Source organism: Bemisia tabaci, chromosome 2 (genome assembly GCF_918797505.1).
Source record: "Bemisia tabaci chromosome 2, PGI_BMITA_v3".
In the NCBI taxonomy this organism is placed as follows: Eukaryota; Metazoa; Arthropoda; class Insecta; order Hemiptera; family Aleyrodidae; genus Bemisia; species Bemisia tabaci.
In genome coordinates, this window is record NC_092794.1 from 26,829,196 (window position 1) to 26,851,765 (window position 22,570).

The 22,570-nt window shown below is 39.7% G+C and overlaps 2 protein-coding genes across 2 annotated transcripts in view; one reads left to right on the forward strand and one right to left on the reverse strand.

Moving 5' to 3' along the window:
• The first annotated feature begins 2,470 nt into the window (after window positions 1–2,470).
• nab (NGFI-A-binding protein homolog) overlaps window positions 2,471–22,570 on the forward strand; it is a 36,656-nt gene continuing 16,556 nt past the window's right edge. Inside the window, exon 1 of the mRNA XM_072297048.1 lies at window positions 2,471–2,693. Coding sequence (XP_072153149.1) covers window positions 2,540–2,693 — 154 coding nt within the window. The 5' untranslated portion in view covers window positions 2,471–2,539. The remainder of the gene's footprint in view (window positions 2,694–22,570) is intronic.
• Window positions 12,937–21,004, reverse strand: LOC109038718 (juvenile hormone esterase). Its single transcript, XM_072297047.1, is given in 11 exon segments — window positions 12,937–13,449; window positions 14,158–14,290; window positions 15,152–15,314; window positions 15,648–15,826; window positions 16,192–16,357; window positions 17,275–17,480; window positions 17,969–18,154; window positions 18,952–19,007; window positions 19,009–19,103; window positions 19,299–19,445; window positions 20,536–21,004. Coding segments are annotated over 11 exon segments (1,638 nt in total). The 5' UTR covers window positions 20,674–21,004; the 3' UTR covers window positions 12,937–13,280.

Below are 22,570 nucleotides of genomic sequence, written 5' to 3' on the forward strand. Positions count from 1 at the left end.
TCTTCTTTCAAGGATGACGTCAGTCGTCGGTATCATCCCGTCGTATGAAACGTCATTCTTCGATACCGTATATCTCTAAATAGAACTTTATTCATCAGGCACACTGGAAAAAAAAACACATTGGATCTAGAGTCCAGACTCTTGAAAACATTGACAAGAACAAATACTCTTGATTCAATCAGATTTTTGCTTGAATCAAAACGAAATCCGCTTAAATTAAGAGGCTTGGTTCTTGATTTAAGCTAGATTCTGATTGAATCAAGAGTACTTTTTCTTGTCGTTGATTAAGAGTCTGGACTCTGGATCCATTGTGTTTTTTTTCCAGTGTAGGTAAATTAATACGGAAATTTTGGACATGTGGTAATGTAACCACGTTCATGCACATGAAAAATTGTATTAGTGGGCTATACTATCAACAGTACTTCGTCGCGCGCTCACTCAGACCAGTGCGCCTTCAATATTGAAGTAGGCAATGTGAGCGGCAGCAGGAGCAGTAATAGTTGCTTGCAGTAATGTAGCCACGTCTATTCACATTAAATGTTGTTTCAACTACTGCATCTTCTGACAGTGCATCGTTTTACTTCGATTCTAATCAGTTCCGCTTATGATGAGATGATGTATTGAGGTATTAAGAAATTTGTCCCGTCAGTAGATGCCTGGAAATAACCATATCATCATATCTTCTTTTAGTGCGTTTCTTAAAGTTTGGACCGCAGTGTAAAATATACGTCAGTTTTAAATTGTTAAAACATAACTTTGTGCACATTTCTAGGGAGATTTTTATAGCAAAGGCAACAGTACCGACGAGTAACGTTTTATTTGACGGTACGTTACTGACGAAAGACGTTTTATTTGACGGTAAGGTACTGAGCAAATAACCACTTCATTAAAAAGAAAAGCAAATTTTATACGTCATGACTTCGGTTTGGTTTCACAATTTTTGAGGATTTGCAGGTGTCTAAACGTTCGGTGATTTCGTATAAAAATGAAAACTACCTGATCAGCAGAAAATGAATATGTTTTCAACTGTTGACTTGGACAAAATAAGGAGATATATGAATGAAAATCAGAGAGGCTCAACTGCGTTATTGGAAGAATAAGTTTCAACTGACAATTACCTTACTTACTCAAAAACGGTTAAATGGTTTCTTCGCGACGCTTTTTGCGAATTTCTTTTGTAATTTGACGAAAATGTCCTGAAACTTCATAAGCTAAAACGTACCCTTCAATAATAAAACAATAGTTGTCAGGTGAAACTATGCAATGGTTCAATGCAATAAGTTTCTGTGCTGTTCGTTTTAAAGAACCACCAGGCCGATTTTCATGATTTTTGCGGATACCGACAGAAGATACTGATAGTCGCTAGACGAGCCCAATAAATGAATCAGTGAGTACGAAAACACACCAACTCGGTAACTCGAAAATGCTCAATTCTCATTAAAGACAGTCAATTTTTATAAAAGTCATTGAAGTTAGCGCATCTGTTCTAACTTGGACCTTTAAAGTATCTTTAAGTACTTGTCTTTCTGCACCAAAAATCTTTTTCCTAGACTAATTTCTTCACCTACTGTGCAGTTTTGTATGTGTCTTGATTATATTCATTTTTTTCGAGTTGGTGTGTTTCGTTCCCACTGATTCAAATATCACAAGGACCCGCGAACACTGAAAAAAAATTCTCGGCGTTTTTACCACGGTCCGTTGGTACCTTAACCATCTCACTTTTTTTACCAATTATTGGTAATTTTACCAAGACAGACTGGTAAGCTTACCTAAAAACCGGTATTTTTACTGTTTTTTTCAGGTAAGAATACCACTTTTATTGGTAATCAATTCCCGGTCACTTCGCCATTTTATCTCGGTAATTCTACCACAGTCGATAAAAAATATTGGCGTTTTTACCAAGGTCCAGTAAAATTACCGAGAAAGTTCAATAATTTTACCGAGATTTCTCGGTAAAATTACCAATTCCATAAATGGTAATTTTCCCAAGGAAAAACTGGGATCAAATAGAACCCTGAATTCTTGGTAATTTTACCCTTTTCTTAGTAAATACACCGAGATTATTTTTTCAGTGTACTGTGCAGTTTTGTATGTGTCTTGATTACATTCATTTTTTTCGAGTTGGTGTGTTTTCGTTCTCACTGATTCAAATATCACAAGGACCCGCGAAGCAACGCAGAGAGCGCGAAGCGTACTCCGGGGGGTGGGCCGCGTAGCGGCCCAGGGCGTACCCTCTAGCACTCACATCTTGCGTAATTTTCCATGGATGCGAGAGTAGGCAACCGAGGAAGCGAATCGCGGCCGGCACGCGGCGGAGGGCCGCGGTGGGGCGTTTTTTCTTTCTCCGGGGAGTTTTTTCTCTCCTTTTTTCAACCCTTCGTTTCCTTGAAGGGGAGCGGCGGGAGGGGAGGCGGGCGACGCCGGCTCCTTGGGACGCGGCGGAGGCCCGCGGCCAGTCCACGATCCGAGATCGAAGCATGACTTCTTAGCCTCGCTTCCTTGAGAACTGCGCTTGTGGAAATCCGTGACTCGACGTCGAATGGAGCGGCAGCCCCCGCGACTACGGACCCCGGACGCCCCCCTCGCGACGACCCCGACGCCGACGTCCATCCCCTCGCCGGCGCCCACGACGTCCAGCGCCGCGACGCCCGACGCATCGCAGAGGATACCCGGTTTGAACGCCAACGGCACTGGTGAGTCCAAGCACATTCGGAATACATTTTCAATAAGGAGCTACTATTTTCGGCTCAGTTAAGAAGAAGCATATCGACGGCGTAAGTCCGCAATCACATATCTCGTTTGCGGTGTCTGAAAATCTCCGCCTCTATGTTATTTTTTAAAGGAGAACAAATTGACGTCATTTCTTGAAGTTTTAGCAGAATTTTCTTCGCACAGAGAAGTAAAATCACGGCAGTTTTAAAGAATTGCCGTTGAGTAGTTTTCCGTTTAAGAAATAAAATATGACAGGAAGTCTGCGACGTCGCAAACCGAGTTATGTGATTGCCGACTTACACCGTCGATATGTGCCATTACAATAAAAAAACAATTTAAAAAACGGGTAACAAGGCTGAAATTTCATGAATAAAACCAAAATGTTTCGGCTGAAAACTCAGCCTTCCTCAGTTGGATAAAATAGTAAACAGTATGGTAAAAATCTAAAATAGTACCTAGCTGTACCTTTCAAAAAGCGAGAATGTTGTTATGAAAGTTAGTAGTTATTGAAAGTGTTGTCATGTTTTCTTTCATAACAACATTCTCGCGTTTTGAAAGGTCCAGCCAGGTACTATTTAGATTTTTACCATTTTTCTGTTTACTTTTTTGTCTAACTGAGGAAGGCTGGGTTTTCAGCCGAAACGTTTTGGTTTCATTAGTGAAATTTTAGCCTTGTTACTCGCTTTTTAAATTGTTTTTTTATCGTATATCTTGTCAAGGGCTGCGGAGCGTCAATCAGATCTTATGTGCCATTAGTTTCCCGATGTAGTTAGATGATTTCATAGATGAGCTAGAGAGACCATCTCTAAATCTGCCGTGTTACCGACAAGAGTGGTAACGTGTGAAAGGAACCAAGCCACATCAGCTATTGCCAAATTTAATTGGGCAATTTAATTTTTTACATGAAAACGGTTGTGCGGATTTTCGTGCAAATTTCAGTGAAAATTCTCCATGGTACGAAGCAAATTCCTCAAAATTTTCATGGAAATCCGCGCAAACGTTCTCTGGTAAAAAATTTAATTGCCCAGTTAAACTTGGCAATAGCTGATGTGGCTTGGTTCCTTTCTGTCGGACTAATCTGATGGGTCACCAGACAAGGTCTGAACCAGTTGAAAAGGCACATGTTTTCTCTTCAAAATCTGACGTAGAGAGCAATTGGACGTATTTCTACCAACGGAACTATGTGCATTATGACGTGAGCCCTGGTATGCATATATTCTTATGGGTCTCAGGGCTCATGTCTTAATGCACATAGTTCTTTGGCAGAAATACGTCCAATTCATTCAACAGGAATCCGGAAAGCAACTCCTGAACAAGATATTAACAAGTATTTTTAACATAGATCAAATGGAAGTTATGCGATTTCTACAATTGTTCATTTCTCTATTTGTACCTTTACTAATTAACCGATGTTAGTTATAAACTCTTATATTTTGACACTGGATTTTCAGACTTTCTGTGGAGAGATTTATTTTTTAGTGAAATTTTGAAGAAAAAACATGTGTATTCATGCCTCGTCTAGAGGCTCGTTTACCTAGATGCGAACTGACTAATTTAGCCAAGACGGCAAAATTCGTCCTAAACATTTATATTAGAAAATTGATAGGGATAAAAAGTTGCAAGCGCGCAAAAATTGACGTCATTTCAGAAAAAAAACAGAAAGTCCGCATTATTTTCTGAGAAATCTGTACCTACTGCTGTCTTGACTATAATGGTAAGTACCTACCTTTTTCTCCCACATCTAACCTTAAAATATTTTATTATCTGTCCAAAAGTAACCTGCAAGCGTAAAAAAAATGGTACATACTGCTGTCTTGCCGAACATGAAATGAATGAATCTATTCTTGGTCGAAGGTAAATTCCTTCCATCATCATCAATCATCTAAATAATTTCTTTAAAAAATAAAAAAAAAATATGTCACCTTATCAATAGATTCAATCCTTTTTTGATGAGTGATAAAATTACATTTATGAATATTTGAAGTTGGCAAATAGGTACTAAAATCAAATTTTAAGCGTAGAATTGCATAAAACAGTAAAACAAATCAGTTATGGTTTCATCCACGCAATCACGAATGTCGGATTACCATCGTCAAAACTAGTTAGAATTGAGTACACCAATTAAGATCAGGGAAATTCGGTCATCGAGTTTACCAATCTATATCCGTATCAATTGGACTAAAGACTGACAGGGAGGAACACATTCTCATATTTTTCAGAAAAATGAGTTATGAATGATTTTAAGTTTAACAAGTGCATTAAATTGAGTAAATAATTATGATTTTGAAAATAATTAGTTTAATTTAACTTAAAATATTAAATAAAAGTAAAAATCAATCACATTCTTCTGCTATGAGATTGAGGCTCACGAATAACTTTTATCATTTCAAAAATGGACTCAAACACCATTTGGACGTATTTTTACTGAAAAAAACTACTCGTGTGTTCGTAGCGTTTGCATGAAATTTAATTTCTTTTACCATAAATGTGTCAATTTGTCAGACTGAGTGTCGAGTGTCATTAAATAAGAAAATTTAAACTTCAAAATTCCCAATAAGTATGAATTTATACGTCTTAGCTCCTCTTTGTAAAATTCAGTGCATTCCTTCTACCAAGAATCAAAGTCTATGAAAATTTTTTAGTACCTCAAATGTGGACTATTGAAGTGTATAAGCTCATTTTATACTTTTTTCCTTGACACGACTTAATTCCCTTGGATCATTTCAGATTATTTCGACCACGTTTAGTAAAAAGGAACCAGCACACGACTCTTATCGCCAAATTTAACTGGGCAATTTAATTTTTCAGAGAGAACGTTTGTACGGATTCCTTTGAAAATACAAGGAATTTGCCTCGCACTATGCAGAAAATTCACTGAAATTTGCACGAAACATCCGCACAACCGTTTTCATGTAAAACATAAATAGCCCAATTAAATTTGGCGAATGCTGATGTGGTTTGGTTCCTTTCTGCTTAACGCGGTTCATTTAGTCCAATTAAAATTCTAACTGTGTTTGGCACTGGTTGATTATCATTTTTTCCTGCAATACAAACTGAAAATAAATTCATACTTTTATTTCGTCAGTGAAATTTCTTCATCTTTTTGTGTTGGTGCTTCAATATAGAAAAACATTTAGTAGTCCTTTTTATTGAAGTTCGTTCAATTAATGTTAATACAACCTTTTAGCCTTTTGCTGGCCTTCTGCATCGCGAATTTGACAAAATTTAAAGGTGGATTCTGTCTAATTTTAAATATCTACCGCCATTACAGCCCAAACTTTGAGAGTTTTTAATAAAAACGTAGGCAATAGACTGCACAAGATGAATTAACAGGAAAAAATATATAATTAACGACTCTCATGCAAATTCTTTCAAAACAAATTTTTCCGGACCGCTCTCGGGTAGGTAGCTCATCTCAGTGATAAACGAGACTGGTTCGGGTATGCCACTATACTATGCTAAAAATGATCACGATGGTGAATAAAACATGGTACCGTGCTTCACGCATCAACATGATCATTGTTAGCAAAGTATCCTCTTCTTCAGTCGAAAATGACTTCGTATTCGACGTCATTACCAAACAGCTTGTCCGGTGTTGTCATGTTAACATATGGATGACGGAAGAGAGGCTGCTGAAGAAAATACTTGATTGGGTTCCGAGGAGGAGGAGATGGAGGAGACGCCCAGTGAAAGGCAGTGGTGAGGCGTGAATGGTCGACTTCGACTATCGATATTCCCCCATTTGAAACTATGGTAAAGAATCGATTATTAAGGTGTTCGTTGCGGACACCCTATCTATCGATCCTATTCCATAGGTATAAATGGTACATAAATCGATATATCGCAAAGCACGCCACGCCACTGGTGAAATGGTGGGGACAGGGGGTCTTAGAGGAAATGGGGCAGTGCCAACTCCCTGAAGGGCTCGGGGAGGATAGGGGACTTTGGCGGCTGGGAGTCGCAGAGCGCCAAAGAGCGCTGTAAAAGCGGCTTCTATGTATGTATCCTATTTTCACTCTCTCAATCTGGGCAGAGAAGAATTTCGATTTGCTGCCATTTAAACTATGCCTCGTCAGGTTTCTTTGACGATTTTTGAGGGCTAACACAAAAGAAAAGCGTGAAAAATTAGCTGCCGAGTCGGTCAATTCCTAAGGACAATTTAAATTTTCTTTTAATATGTTTTAAAAAAAGGAAAACTATCAAAGCCCCTCTTTAAATTGTCTTCAATAAATTTCAAGTCTTGAATAGTGTTTTCTTCTTATAGTGCGAGAGCCAGGGCTAGATTAAGAGGGTGGCCACATGGGCCGCGGCCCATGGCGGCAAATCTAAGGGGCGGCAAAATTTGCAATTTTTTAAAGTGTAGGTATAAAAAAAAATCGGATTTAGAAAAAAAAAAATTACAAACGAGAAAAGGCGACAAAATCTCTCATTCCTGAGAGTATAGTAATTTCTAATTTTGTCGTCTCTTAAGTGATACAAGAGACAGCACCTTCAATAAGTCGAGTTACGAGAGAAACCAAACACGCAATTTGGCCTGGAACGGCGCGACTTAGAGAGAAATGATAACGAGGACTTGAGATGAAAAGGAGAAGCCCTCGGCGCGGCGATCGGCATGTAACACATATAAGCGCCTACAAGACTGCACGAATACTTCACGCATTGCATCAAACACAGTGCGGTCATTGCGGTCAGCGTGAAACGGATAGCGCCTACAAGAATGCATGAATACTTCACGCATTGCGCCAAACACAGTGCGGTCAGCGTGAAACGCATAGCGCCTACAAGACTGCGTGAATACTTCACGCATTGCGTCCAACACGGTGCGGTCTGCGCGGCGCGGCGGCGGAAGTTAAAATCATTGAACCACATTTACGTTTGTTCTTTCATAATTTTTTCGTTCATTTCTTATGAAGGAAGGCCTTGTCCACACAGAGATAGGTTTACGGAACTTAACTTCGCGCAAAGTTCGTGAATTTTGCTAGTAGTGTTGACAGGGCTTTCCCAAAAAATGTGTTCAACACGAGTAAATGCGTCTTATGCACCCCTCCCCCGCTGGCACGTTCACTTGATGGTTTTTTTCGAGTTTCAAAACGAATGAGAAGGGGGCGGCAAAATATAAGCGGCCCATGGGCGACAAGTAGCTGAATCCGGCCCTGGCGAGAGCCCGACTATACTTAGTGACCAACTCGTGACCCAAGTTTTGACCACTTAAATCAAAGGCCTTACATGCACTGACACGGGAAATGATTGTCTGCCACGTAACGGCACACGCTACAACGTGGCAGACGACCATTTTCCATGTCAATCCATGCAAGGCTATTTATTTAAGTGGTCAAAACTTGTGTCATCAGTTTACCACAAAATATCGTCTGGCTTTCGGACCATTATGAATTTTTCTTTTTTTCTAAGGAAAGAAATCTCTCCAGCTTGGTTTCCAAGTCATGTTTCTTAAAATTATTCATTAAGCGCTATTATAGACTAACCGTGGTACCTCCGAGGTTACTGCCCTATCACCGCGGAATCCCCTTCCCCCTGCCCTTACCCGCAACACAGGTCTGCATCCCCGTAAGAAATTTACGTAACGTTCTGTTCGACCCCCCCCCCCCCTTAAATTAACGTTTTGTGATGGATTTTGAATTAAAAATTGCCACCTCGTGTTGACTTTTTACGTAAAATTTTTGAAAAATCAGCGCGACGCGCCCATTCTATTGTTACATAACGCAGCCCTGAACTTCCCTCTTCCTCTTGTAACGCACCCGCACCGCAGGCTCAGACTTTCCTCCACCCTAAAGCGTTACGTTGTTACATACTTATGAATGGTCTCACGGGAGGTAATTTGGTTATTTTTCTTTTCAAAAAATTAAACTTGATCAAATATGTTCAACGTTCCGTATTTCTTAACCTGAGCTATCCATATAAACTCTCCGACTCTTAAAAGTTCCATCTTCATCACAGTTAAACTCATGGAGTCGTCAAACCGATTTTCATGATTTTCGCGGCAACCAATAGTTAATCAGCTCTAGTTGAGCCCGCTATTCTCAAATTTTTGAGCATTGAGTACTGTCACGAAGCAGCCCTTGGATGTAGCGAAGCACCCGTCAGGGTCTGGGCTGTGTAGTGGCCAGGAGAGGGGGCCTCACAATAGCAAATAAATAAGGAGACCTAGCGCCGCGAAACGAAATACGAATCCACCCCTGAGGAAGAGAAAAAGGCGGGGTGAGGACGACCCAAAATGAAGGGCGGCAAAACGGCGGCACCTCATTGGCGAACCCGCTCCGAGGGGTGAGAGCTAGCCGGCCGGGGGGTAGCCGGCGCCGAAAAAACAGGAGGGAGGAAGAAAAAAACCAACCCTTCCCACAGGATTCGCAACCCTTTGAGCCCGACGCGAAGGGTCGCCTTTTTTTCCGTCTCTTTTTTCGCCTCATTCCGACGGGCAAAAAAGGAACCGGCATAAAAACCGGACGATCTCGTGAGAATCCGATAAACTTAGGGGATGAACAAGTCCTCGCTGCAAGTGCGTCGCTATTTTTTTGGTGGGTGGCGTTCGTTGAAACAAAGCTGTTTTTTTCCGGCCGAGTCTAATCCCGTACAGGTTCTTCCTCACGGGTCCTAATTAAGGATCTTTCATGCGAGCCGCGTCCTCGCCGAAAAACAAAAAAACCGCGTCAATTTTTAATATTGTCATTAAGGATTGTTTTTTTCGTCGCCGCGGCCAGTTTTTCTACCGACTCTCGACCTTTGTTTTCTCACGGGTAACAAGTTCGTGAAAAGGATGCGTGATCCACTGTCCCTGCGGCGGATTACTGACTCGCGAGTTCCCATCCCCAGGATCGGAGGCGTCTTATCCCTCCTCGATAATTTGAAAGCTTAGAATCATTTTTTTCAACGCCTTGAGTGCTTTTCAGTCGGCACGGAGCGTGAATATGAATCGATGTTGACCGACTTGCAATGTCGTGCTTGCGGGAACGTTATATCCTCTGCCCTGTAGAGTGATGAAACCAAAAGCGGGAGAGCCTTATTGTAAGGGTCGGATAGGGGCTAGTATAACTCCGTTCCTTAAGGGCCTACCGCACGATTTAAATTGCAGTGGCGTGGCGTGAATTGCGATGTATCGATTGTTCTGCCATTTGAAGCTAGAGTAAAGAATCGATTATTTAGGTGTTCGGTGCGAACGTCCTGTTTATCGATCCTTTTCCATAGGTTCAAATGACATAACAATCGATGTATCGCAAAGCACGCCACGCCACTGTAAATTGCGATTGTGGCTGTGGGAAGTTTAAGGAGGCCTTTGACGCAGCACCCTAATAAGGACATTTTTCGCGAATCTCGAATTAAATTTATAAGTATAACTTTGGAAATAGATCCTTGTAAGAGGTCGTTTATAGATTACGTCACCAATTTTTTCAATATTTCGACCCTCCCCCCCTCCCTCGCCGTATCAAATCGTCCTCCACTGCTAGACCCCCCTGAAAATTACGTCAACCCTAGCGTACCCCCTCCCCCTACTTTTTGGAGGAAAACGCAGAAAATCGATAAAAATCAGTAGATACAATCTACAGCGTTTAGAACATGATTGCTTTATTTTATTGAGTTTAAAATGAGTTGTGTTCTTCCTCCCTTTTTGGGGGAAACGCAGAAAATTGATCGGAGTTTCAGCCTATTTGCCTTCAGGCAAGCTTACGGCATCCAATAATAAAACAAATTACACAGCGGGTAACAAGGCAAATTTTCACGCAAATATCACCGAAACATTTCGGCTGAAAACTCAGCCTTCCTCAGGTGTTACGTCATCCTTCGCTTGATCCCTCCCTTCCTTCTCGTCACCCACCGGCATCCACCGCTTGACCCCCCTCCCCCTATTTAGATGATGTAAAATGGACGGCCCCCTAAAGGATTGCCATGATGAACCGCTGCGAAAATACAAAAGAGGCAATTCTTTGATTTCGACACACTTTAGGGGACCTACATTAAAAATTGGACGTATTTATGCTAAATGGAACCAGAGACGGGAGGAAAAGAAGGAGTGTGCTCGTTAGTCAACAACGGCCGTATAAGAATGCGTGGGAATTAAAAAGCTCCAGTGACGAAAGCAGCAACGACGAGGACGAGGAGATTCAAGTTGACGTCATTTAACGCATGAGCCCTGTCCATCCTGCTCTTGTCACATGCCCTCGGCTCATGAGTTAGCATATTTTGGAATTTAGTTCCTATTGCTTTAATTACAAATCCCACTTTTACATTGTCGCTTATGCAGCTCAAACGAGCGCACCTAATCATTTCCCATCCGTCTCTAGTTCCTTTTAGGATAAATACTACTGAAGATCAACCATATGCTCTCTTTGGTATATTGTATTTTTTGCAAGGGCAAATCATTCTACTTCTTCGTAAGAGGCCATTTCTCTTTCATTTTCATTTTTTCATACTTTTGAATTTTTTCGAAAATTTTAAGAAATGTCCTTAATAGTTCAGGGGAGGCTCCAAACGCTTTGGTAGAAATCGGCATTTTGCGGGTCAGAAAATACATATTGGTCTACTTGCACAGTTTGTGCTGCTGTCGAAGTGACTTAAATTTTTTTCCAAGCACACCAAGTGTAGTTATGATCCAAAGATACCATATTTATCAATTTTTACTCGAAAAAAAAAAAAAAAAAAAAAAAAAATTCGGCCAACTTCAAAAAATCGATTTTTGAGCGGTCCCGAGCGGATTGGGACCATAGTCTGGCGAATGGGTGGAAGAGAGAGTGATCGGACACTCCTATCTTCAGAGTAAGAATATAACTGATATCTTAGATCAATATCTTTAGAATATTGAATTTTGTGAGGAATACAATACATTCATCGATGGGTGCGACAATATTTTGAAAATCAAAGATTCACTGCATGCTGAGAGGGCGCGAGCGACAAAGCTGAAAATGACCAATAGGTATGTCTCTCCTTGAGATAGGCTCGAAAGACAATCACAGCCACGCCGTGAAAAAAAAGAAGCACCGGATCACCAAATCTACCCGAAAAATATTTAATTTCCATATATTAAACTTCAGTAATACATCATTCTAAATCTGGCAATCTCGCAGAAGATCGCGTCCCGGGCGATTCAAAGGACTCCAGAAAAAGAGAAAGGGTAAAAAAAAGTAGACGAAAAAAAAAGCCAGCCGCAGATGAGTAACCCTTTCCTGGGCTGACAATAGCCCCAGTCCAGCTGTTCCGCGATCGCGGACTCGAGAATAGCTCCGTCTCTCTTCAACCCTTCGAATCGCGGAGGTGAGACAAGGACGGAGCGAAGGGGTTAGTCTCGCGCTCTGTCCTTCTCCGACAGCTGAGCTTTCAGCCCTGAGACTCGATGCAAATGAGCCTCCCTTTAAAACACCTTCCGATCTCAATAGCGGATCTCGTAAGAAAAAACGCACGCGCAAGATGAAAAAAGAAAACAAACCGGGCAGTGTTTTACTCCCGAGAAGTTGAGGGTCTTCGCGCACAGATAATGTCCGTTTTTTTCCGACCTTACTTTTTTCTCTTTGATTTGGGTTCCGGATTCCCGAAGCGTATCTGCCGGATCTTCTCGGAGCATCGAGGGTATCCGAATGCGACTGATAGTTTTTACGTTCGTTTGACAACGTCGAGTAATTTCACAGCTGCGTTGGTTTCGTATGGTCATTTTTTTCGGATCTTACTCCTACCTTTGTTCTTACGATGAGCGAGCCCGTGTGAAAATGTCCCTTGGATGTTCACCGCGGGATTGTTTTAAGCTTTGAGTCCAGAGCTCCGTAAAAAAATTCTTCCGGATTTTCCCATCGGCATCCTAACATGGGATCGATTTGGCCCCGGTTCAACGTGTGGCAGGTAATGACGAAAAAAATATGGGAATTTTTAAAGGCATCACAGTTGTAGGTACATAAAAACCAAAAGTAACAAATATTAATTTTTTTTTACTTTAGTGTATGTAATTTAAAACTCGGTTCATTGTGGGAGTAATTGATATATTATGGGTTTGCTGTACTCATATGTCACTCCTCTGGCATAAGGGCGTATCTCAATTTTTACAACAGCCCCAGAAAGCATGGATTCGTGTATAAAACAGAGCTCGCGCGGAAATTAAGGAACGACCTTACGTTGGGAGGACGACGATGTTAAGCCAAGAGAGCAGGCTCCACTCGGGTTTCATTTTTTTCACATGAAACTAATAGATAGTTTTTCTGCGAATGTTTAATAAATACTCTCCGCCTGTTTAACTTCATTAACTGAAACCTTAAGGACTTATTCGATTACTTTCTTCATAAAAAAATGGATCACAATCAGAGATGTTTTAAGGTGATAACGGAGGTACACGTTATTTTACCTTAGCAGTCGATATTTATAGAGTAAATAAATACCTCGTCGACAAACAAATAAATAAACACAAATATTCATCAGTACAAATAATAACTGTACACAAAAATATTGTATTTGCGCGGGTATGCCATTTTCTTCTTCTTCTTTTTTTTAATTTTAAATTTTAAATTTTACAATAAGGGACACCAAAAATAGCAAAAAAATTTAGATTTCAGTCTCAGTAAAAGAGCCAATTCATCTTACAATTTGCATTGACTTAACATCGAGAGCTCAAGATCACTCCAGAATTTGATTCTGTCTTCATAAATAAAACCGTCTTGAATTTCCAGCTTTTGTCCAATCTTACAATGGACTGGTTGACAGAGGGTGAGAGGTTTCCAATCAATCTCGAGTGAACCTTTCGGATCCCTGGAACAAAGATTATAGTCTACGGTAATCACGATGTATCTGCAGTTGAATTGGCTAAATTGGATAAAATAAGTCTTTTTACAGTAATTGCAAATTCGGTCTTGAGTGTTCGACGTTTACTCTAACCAGTTCGCCTTCAAAAAGTTGATAGGCAATTTGAGCGTCTTTGGAGCAGTTTGCACGCACCAGTTTGAACATGCTATTTCACTGTGCTTAACGCTCACTATGACCAGTTTGCTTTCAAAAATTTAACGGGGCAATTTAAGCGTTACTTTATTTATTACAGAGCCTTCATGACCGAATCTAAATTTTTAGTTCCCCGGTTAAACTTTGGTTGACGCCCCGAACGCTACAAGAAGCTGAAGATGATTGGACAACATCAAAAAATATTAAGCGAGGGAGAAAAATCAACAGTCATATCATCGTGGCATATCACGAGCTTAGTGCCAAATATATCTTACCCAAATCAATTCACCCTGATATTTGGACATAGATTTGCTGTAGGAAACGATGAAAATGCATTAAAAATAATAAAAAAAAAACTACGTGCATAAAATTTACGCGCTTCATGGTTCTTCTAATTTTCATTCGTTTTCACATGATTCTTTCTAGCACGATTACGTTCATTTTTTACTGCCTCTGGATTCACCCAGGACAGGCACAGGCACGCGCATGAAAATTTTCGAGAAGTTCTAGAAAAGATATTACCCGAACTTGGCAAAATTTGTCCAAACTGTGGTCAGATTTTCCACAACCTGCTTACAAGCATCTGATCTCAATATACAATAGTCCAAAATTCGCTTGCTGAATAGGAAGAGGAGATCATCACCATGGCATGAACCTGTCCAAAGAAGAAGAAAGGCTTCAAGAAATACAGATTTTTTTAGTAACTATTGATGAAAGGAAAATATTAAAAGTCGGCGCTGTACGCGTGGCCGAACCTTGGTAAAAATGACCATTTTCAGGGGGCTGTTTATTTGTTTTTGGCCAACAGGAGCCCATGCCTGCTAAGCATGAACCTACGTTGGGTTCTATCCGGGGAAGTTAAAGGCACAAAATTAATCAACACAGGCTAATGTTGATCACAACAAGGGAATAATTTCAGCATGGTGAAGTTTGTCATAATACGTTAACTAACATGGGGCACGAAGCGCCATTTTAGGAACTGTGTCAATACATTATTGTAAATCTGAATCCATCCAGGTGGCACCTCTTGAACCTACTTGATGCTATTAGCATGATGCTCTCACATACAGGTCTTTTAGATACTGGTCCCACAGCTCATCACGCTGCTTTAATTTTTCCCGTTCAGCTTTTCTAGTTGGATACTTTCAGTTAATTAATTATGATTTCCATTGTGTTCGTCGTCTTAGAGATTATTAGACAGAGAAGATTTATACTGAAATTAAAATGCTTTGTGTCAATGTATTCGTAAATTCTCAAATTTATCCATGCACAATCTCAGGAACACCTACTACTGCTGTGCTTGACTTTTACTGATTGTGCTATATTTCCTCACCATCTTGGAAATCTTGAAATTGCATTGCGGCAAAAACATGCTGATTTATCGCGTATGAGTTGAATTTGGATAAATCCTATGCATCTGCTGTGTTTCATGTGACATTTTAGTAAGAATAAACGTGTCAAGGAATTCATTTTTTCAACCAGATTAGCAGTCCATTATAACAGTGCAACAACATACCTGTAATATAATCAGGCATCCGCAATCCAGGCATGAGTTTAATTATACTTATAGCGGTATCAAAATCAAACAGGTACAAAGATATTGGTTTTGAGTCTGAATAGCTTAAGCAAGTCCTCAACCATTGATAATTTCCGCGCAAAAAGTTAATGTCACCGAAAAACTGTAAAGAGGGGACAGAATAAATTAGATAAACACAGGGTACTTTTGGTGCTCAAAAATGGATTTTTGAGGAGAGCGAATTCCATCGATCTTCTCTGAAAAATCAGAGATTGTATTTTAAACGGTGAAGAATATCTAGTATTCAAAATTAGAATGATAAGAGCTGCGTTGTTTATTTACCTCTATACCTTACTATATTAAGGGTACTTCTTGCCGTGAATTCCTAGAAAAACAATTTTAAGAAGTCTAGTTAAATTGTTGCAATGTACCTTAATAAAACTAGAAAACAAGTTCAGGGTCTTTTTTTCAGCAGAATAAAGGAGTATGAACTTACGTCTGCAAATTTTTGAACGGGAATATTTTTTTGGGCCTCCAGGTAAAACTGCCTTACTTTATTTTTGGCATCCGCCACTTTCGATCGATCGTTCGATATGCTCCTCAGGTCGTCGGGAAACATAGTGTCCATAGCCCGTCCTGGATCTTTTTTAACTTTATTCAACATCTTATGATTTTCTAAATTAGTGGAATAGAAATACAAAAAAATACACTTTAACAAATGAACTGGTAATGGAGAAATTTTAATGGTTTGTAAGTCAATGAACTCAGGTCATACATACATAGCCATACGCCTACAAAGGTTGAAAAAATTGAAATTTGTTTATAATTTATGCTAAAGATCTCATGGATAAGCTTATTCAGCAGTTTTCGCAATCCCTCCACCACCAGCCCTACTTTTCCCATACGTCACGAGCCTTCGAGATTTGTTTAGAAAACTTTCGGGGTGTAAATGCCGTAAAAGGCAGTATCTAGTGAATTCCAGCAAAGAGAGAAAGTAGTAATTGTCATGAAATTTAAGCCCATAAAAGGTTGTAACTTACCCAAGTAAATGATAAATCCCTCCGAGCTGTTCAAACCGAGAAGAACGGGCACAGCGGGAGCTTGTGTTAGAAGAGCTCTAGGTTCTGAAGGTAAAAATCGACCCTTGTAAGATCCACAAATTTCTTTTGAAGGGACAAACGAAAAGGCCAATCCAGTGTGAAGGTCCTGGTTACAGGCAACAATTTCAATCGCCGATTAGAAAATTGTTTCATTTTATCAAACTTTAGTTTGGTTTGACATGGCAAGAGCCCCTTTTCGTGTCAGGCATGTTTGAGTTGGTAGACGAGTAGCACAATCTGACAAACATCTTGAAATAATTATTGACCATGAAACAACAATATTCTAAATATTTTGGCCGATAAATTCCAATTTTAAATGAGCATAGTAGGTACGAGGGGCAGGCAATTTGCAATGCACAAGAATTGCAACTTATTTGAATATTATTTATTGTTACATATTTTAATTAGACGAGTTCCTCTATTAATGAACAGCCAACATGCTCTAATACACTTCATCGCGATAATTTTACCATGTAGTTGCAATTTACAGCAATCAGTGCTACTCGGGTGACAAGGACTGAATTTGATGTATTTAAATAAAAATTTTGATGTATCTTTAATGTGACCTGGACCCTAAAACCCGCGCGAATACATGAATGACAGGGTCCGGGCCATGTTGCAATTGAGATAGCTCCTTTTCATTTAAATTAGCCCAATTGGTCTCCATTTTACATTGGGGAACCACTATTTCTGGCTCAGTTTATGAACAATTTTTGTACCACTAGTTTCGGTATGAGGATAGGTGATTTTTTGAAAGAGCTTACGGAAAAAAAGAGCACTGGGTTGTTTGATGTTGTATGAACATTTCCAATTAATTGTGATAGTACCCTAATAAATTAGGTTACTGACCCAAATGTTGCGGTGCTACCACAATTAATTGGGAATATCCACATCATCCAAGAAATTGGGGTAGTACCACGATTTTAAGAGATAACCCTCAACACTTTTTTTCCGTGCTGGATGTAGGTAGTGGTTGGGTTTAGGGCTCGATAAGCACCGAAATAAAGAACAATTATAACTTACTTCAGTGGTCATGATAGATAGGACAGCTCTGACAAGTTTTTTGGCAGGCACTGCCATTAAAAATTCATGAAGTTCTTTTACATCATGGGTGACACATCCAAGTTTTTCTCCAACACGGAAAGCTCGTCTAACTGATACCTCAGGGTCCATGTAAGCCCACGGATCAAGAACGCAGGCACTCGCTTTGATCGCTTTGTGGAAAAGACCTGAAAGATCGAGAAAAGCTGAAATTGGTAATGGGAAGTGTTTCGCGGATAGTAAGAGGTGTGCTCGTCAGACGGTTCGGAGAACCATCCATTGGAGCCAATTTTCACTGTATTGACTTGATGCTTCACTTAAACTCAAAACTAAAAAATCTCACGCATGTTCAGTAACTCCATAGTCATTCTTTTGCAAATCATTCCATACAGGGTGTCTCAAAAGTCCGTCCCCCCTCCCCCTTGGTAACTTTTGAACAGTTAGAGATAGAAAAACGAAACTTCGGGAATGTTTCAATTTCAAAGGGGGCCATCTTCTACGGGAGTCAACTTGTTTGTCTCTCCCTCAGGGAGGGGAGGCGGGGAGCCCCCAACTTTTTGCCCCAAACATTCCCAAAGTTTCGTTTCTCTATCTTTAACTGTTCAAAAGTTACCGGGGGGGGGGGGGCAGTACGGACTTTTGGGACACCCTGTATACGTCGGTATCTTATGTTTACCTTTGGAGAGTGGAGAGAGTAAATGATAGCTGACGGAAGCAGATCCAGCACTTTCTCCGCAGATTGTAATATTGTCAGGATCCCCAGAGAACTTCTTGATATGCTTTTTTACCCAAATTAAAGCTGCTCTTTGGTCTAGTAAACCAACATTTCCCGGACATTTCTTGATTCCTAAATTTAAAAACCCTAAAAAAGCAGATACGAAACGATGAATGCACCAATATAACAAAAAGGAAGAAAATATAAATAAAATCGCGTTGCAAAAATTTAACGGCGAGGTCGAAAACGGTTTTTAGCGTGCCATTGAATGGATACCGAGCATACTTTTGCAACCGCAGAGAAGTAAATTGTCCTCCGAGGACAAACATCGTACTCTCGTCCTTTCAATTTTCCTTCTCAGAGTATGATTTTTTTTATTAGGAAAGAACTCAGTACTAAGTTTGATTAAGGTTTGCTTACAGTTGTGCTTGGATATCGTATTTTTGGGAAACCATGAAGCAGAGATATGAATATTCTCAAATTCAGAAATATTCGGACTGTCCGTCTTTTTTTAAGATTATTCAAAAGGAGAAGTACTGTCTTTTCAAGGACGCTGAGGCGCGCAAATTATTTCCACAAATGCGAAGTTTGAGAATTGGCTGTAGTTCCCACGGAGAGCGATCAGAGCCATTTTAAGACATCGATGATCAGAAATTTCTCGTCATTTCCTTTTTTGACTTTTCAAGACCCTGTAACTCTTGTGCAATACAAAATATTTCAAAATTTTACATAAAAGCAAAGTATTCGGCTTAAAATTTGAGTCAAAAGTTTTACTTATTTTTGTCGCTCCTTACTGTAAGGAAAAAAGTTTTTTTTTTTGATTCTAGGACACCAGGAGGACATTTCGAACCAACGGAAAAACAGCAGCAATTCTTAGTAATTATTTGTTGTTATGCTCCCTCGTCCATTCCAATAAATGTTGAATATTCTGGCGAAACACTCACCAAAAATATTTAACCGATAATTGATTGTAACTAAAACAACATCCTTTGCAATTAAAGTCCGGTCCATACAAATTAGAGTTTGAACTTCCGGACTGAAAACCGCCACCGTGAATAAATACCAGCACTGGTCTTAATGATTCGCAAGAATTACCCTGGAGAAAGAGAAAAAAAAAGGAGAAAAAATTAAGGTTAAATTTATTGCCGGTAAGAACATTTTCTGAATTCTTGAAAAGTTACGGTCACACAATTTTCAAACTATTTTTAAGGTTTTTCGAGGTTTGGGAAGAGGATTTTTTTTTTACTTTGTTGATATACTTAGCCCCAAACATTATAATAACTCTTACCACTGGAGAGTAAATATTCAAGTGAAGGCAGTCTTCGGCTCCTGAAATAATGGGAAGCAAGGGTCCGGTGAACAGCATTTTCTGACAACAGGCATTTCCATGTTTTTTGCACTGACGAACACCGTCCCATTTCTCGACGCTTTTTGGAGGCTGAAAAAATGTATAAGAGAAAATCAGCACACTAAAATAATATCTCTTCACGCATTAAAATGTAAGTCATGTCACAAAACTATCGATTACCTAAAAATTATGAGGGTGCCAGGACTACTCACCCACAGAATTTTCGCCTTAGGGACTATTTACCCACTCGTTTTCGCACTCAAGACTTTTCAATTTCAACCTACGGATATTCACTCACAAACCTTTTAATCTACATGTATTTTTACCTACGAGCATTAGGCTGCAAGTTGCAGAAGTTAGAATTGAGCACCACTCTCGCGGTCATGCCTGAATAACTAGAAACTGGAGTTGGAAATCAAAATCGCCTTCAATTCGATGGATGCAATTTGAGCGGCTCAGAAGTTGACATATTTGTATCGCGCATCTTAGTCTAGCATGATGTCCAGGGACAAGCGACTTTCGTTTTAATCTTCGTGTTTTCAATCATCGCCGCAACGAAACGTCCAGTAACTTTTACTCGAATCTCCCCGCCGAAAAATATTTTGATGGTGACATTTAGAAAAGTTGCAAAAGTTAGAATTGAGTACCACTCTTGTGGACACGTCTGAATAATGGAGTTAAAAATTCAATCAGACCTCCTTCACGACTTCCACGGGTAGTGTAAATTAAATATAGGTGAAAACTTCCTCTTTGCAAAAAACAGTTTATACAAGAATGCGTATAAGGGGGTGTAAATGCTGTGGGTCAAGAGTTCCGGGTGACTTGTATCGTGCGGATGATGAGTCTGTGGGCGAGTAGTCCCGGAATCATCATGAGGGTTGAATGGTATCACCTTCACGTCTATGGACATGTTCCTTATCCAGTACGTCCAATTAGACCAGTGTCCCCACAGCATTGGGAAATTTATTTTTGATTAAATAGATCTCATCTTTGCTATATAAAAGTTTTTTTTTTTAAATATGAATTTTAATGTCCGGAAATTAATGTAAATTAATTCAGAAGACACCCGACAGCAGCACAGATCGTGATAATATAAAAATAGGGACAATTTAAATACAACAATCCTGTTAGGTAAATTCGGTTGAATTTCTGAAAATTCCACTTGGTTTGGCAAAGTTACCATGAAACGCAGCGATCCAGTGGGTGGGCGGGCATATGGGACACCTTTGAAGCTGTAGTAAGGTTCATCACTGAGCTTGTTGATGAGTATTTCTCCCTCAATGAAACCTCCATCAACTTCTGTAACAGTGCGGTCCATTCTTTCTATGTCAAGAAATGAAAAAAAGAAGAAAAGAAAAATATACAAAAAAGTTAGATTGGGTGAGGATTGAACATGTTCTTTAAAACAAACTGGTAGAATTAATCGAAGGAAACGTTGTAGACATCTTAACCGTTAGATAACCCCCACTGGTTAGAGTGTCGCCACTTTTACAGAACTATGAGAATTGCGAACATTTTGAAAACCACAAGGACAAAAAAACATGTACATGGAAATGGAAGAACATAAATAAATAATGACGAAAATACTAAAACTAAAACTTTATCAGCTCTGGTGTCTGCGATCTTAAACTTGAACAGATTCTGGATCCGCGTCTTAGCGTCCGATCGCTCAACTCGCCTTGTTGCGTGATGCCGTCTTAGAGTGGGAGGGGGGGGGGGTGGAAGTGAAGATTACAGGTTACAATATTACAATCTTTTGAATCGAGAGTTTAACATTGTTTTCGATGGTGCTTCTAATAACTCCGATAATTGTTCCCAAGTTGCAATTTTTTTGGCTTTACCGCATATTTTGGCTAAAGCTCAGTCTTTACGGTGTCTAATTGAAGGTCTAAAAATCTGAAATCGAAAAATTGCTGGGGACAGTTTTCAGCTTGACTAGCCGCACATACTCTCCCGTCAAAAAGTCGAAGTCGAGAAAAAAATCTTTTGATCGTGAAAAAAAGACCTGCTTCTATCTCTAACATTGGGTCTCATCATAGGTAAAATTTAAAATCTTTTTTCCTTGGTTCGATTTTGATATCGTCACCTTCCGGCCAAAGTATCACAAGCATCATGCGAGCGACGTTTCAAAATTTCCACCGCCATTTCATATTTTTCCAGAGAAATTGTTGGTTATCGGTTTAAAAATTTCACTGAATTTTATCGACAGCATAAAGAAAATTCAGTGAAAATTTTGGATAGCTTCGTTGAAAACTTTCTCTGTGAAAAAATAAACTGACGGCGGAAATTTTGAAACGATGCATGGTGCTTGTGATATTTTGGCCAGGAGGTGACGATATCTCTTGCAGATGGCGTGGCGTGACGTGGTGTGTGGTGAATCGATTGATCTGCCATTTAAATCTGTTGAAAAGGATCGATAAACAGGGTTTTCGCAACAAACACCTTAATAATCGATTCTTAACCACAGCTCAAAAGGGAAAATATCGACAATCGATCATTCACGCCTAGGCACTGATCATTGGCTCCATTTTATTCACCGCGGTCCAGTTTTCAACACCCGTGAGGCAGAAAGATTTTAGAACTTTGAGCACTGTTTACTTATGTTAGAGAGTAAACACACTCTATCAGTACCAGCCTTTAATTCAAGAGCCAGGCTACAGCAGAGGCGGATCTAGCAATTTGGCAACACCGGCTTTTCTCCATTTAAAGCTATGTTAAATAATCGATTCTTGTCGGAGCACCTGGTCCCTACAAGAATCGATACATTTCCATAGGTTTAAATGGAGAAAAACAACGTTGCCAATTCGCTGGATCCGCCAATGGGCTTCAGACGTGGAAATTGTGCGGTCGAGCTAAAGTTACATAAAAAGTCTGTCTCAAACCTGGAAAAAGCATCATGATTGGACTTACTCTGCCAGATACGGGAGGATGAAATATCAAGGTTAAGCGGTTGAGCGCCTGAAGGTTGAGGAATAGTTGAATGATTGGCATGGTAACTAGCAATCAAAGGCTATTAATTATAAATATTGCGGAGAGAGATAAATTTTCATTTACTCAGTATCACATATGTGTAAAAAAGAATATTAATGTTCAAAATAACACGACGATGTGACCTTTGACTGCGGCGTGGCGTTAGATCATTCACGACTTTTCAAAAATGAATATATATGTTGATCAGTTGATGAGAAATTATCGGTGAGGTAAAATTTTCATTT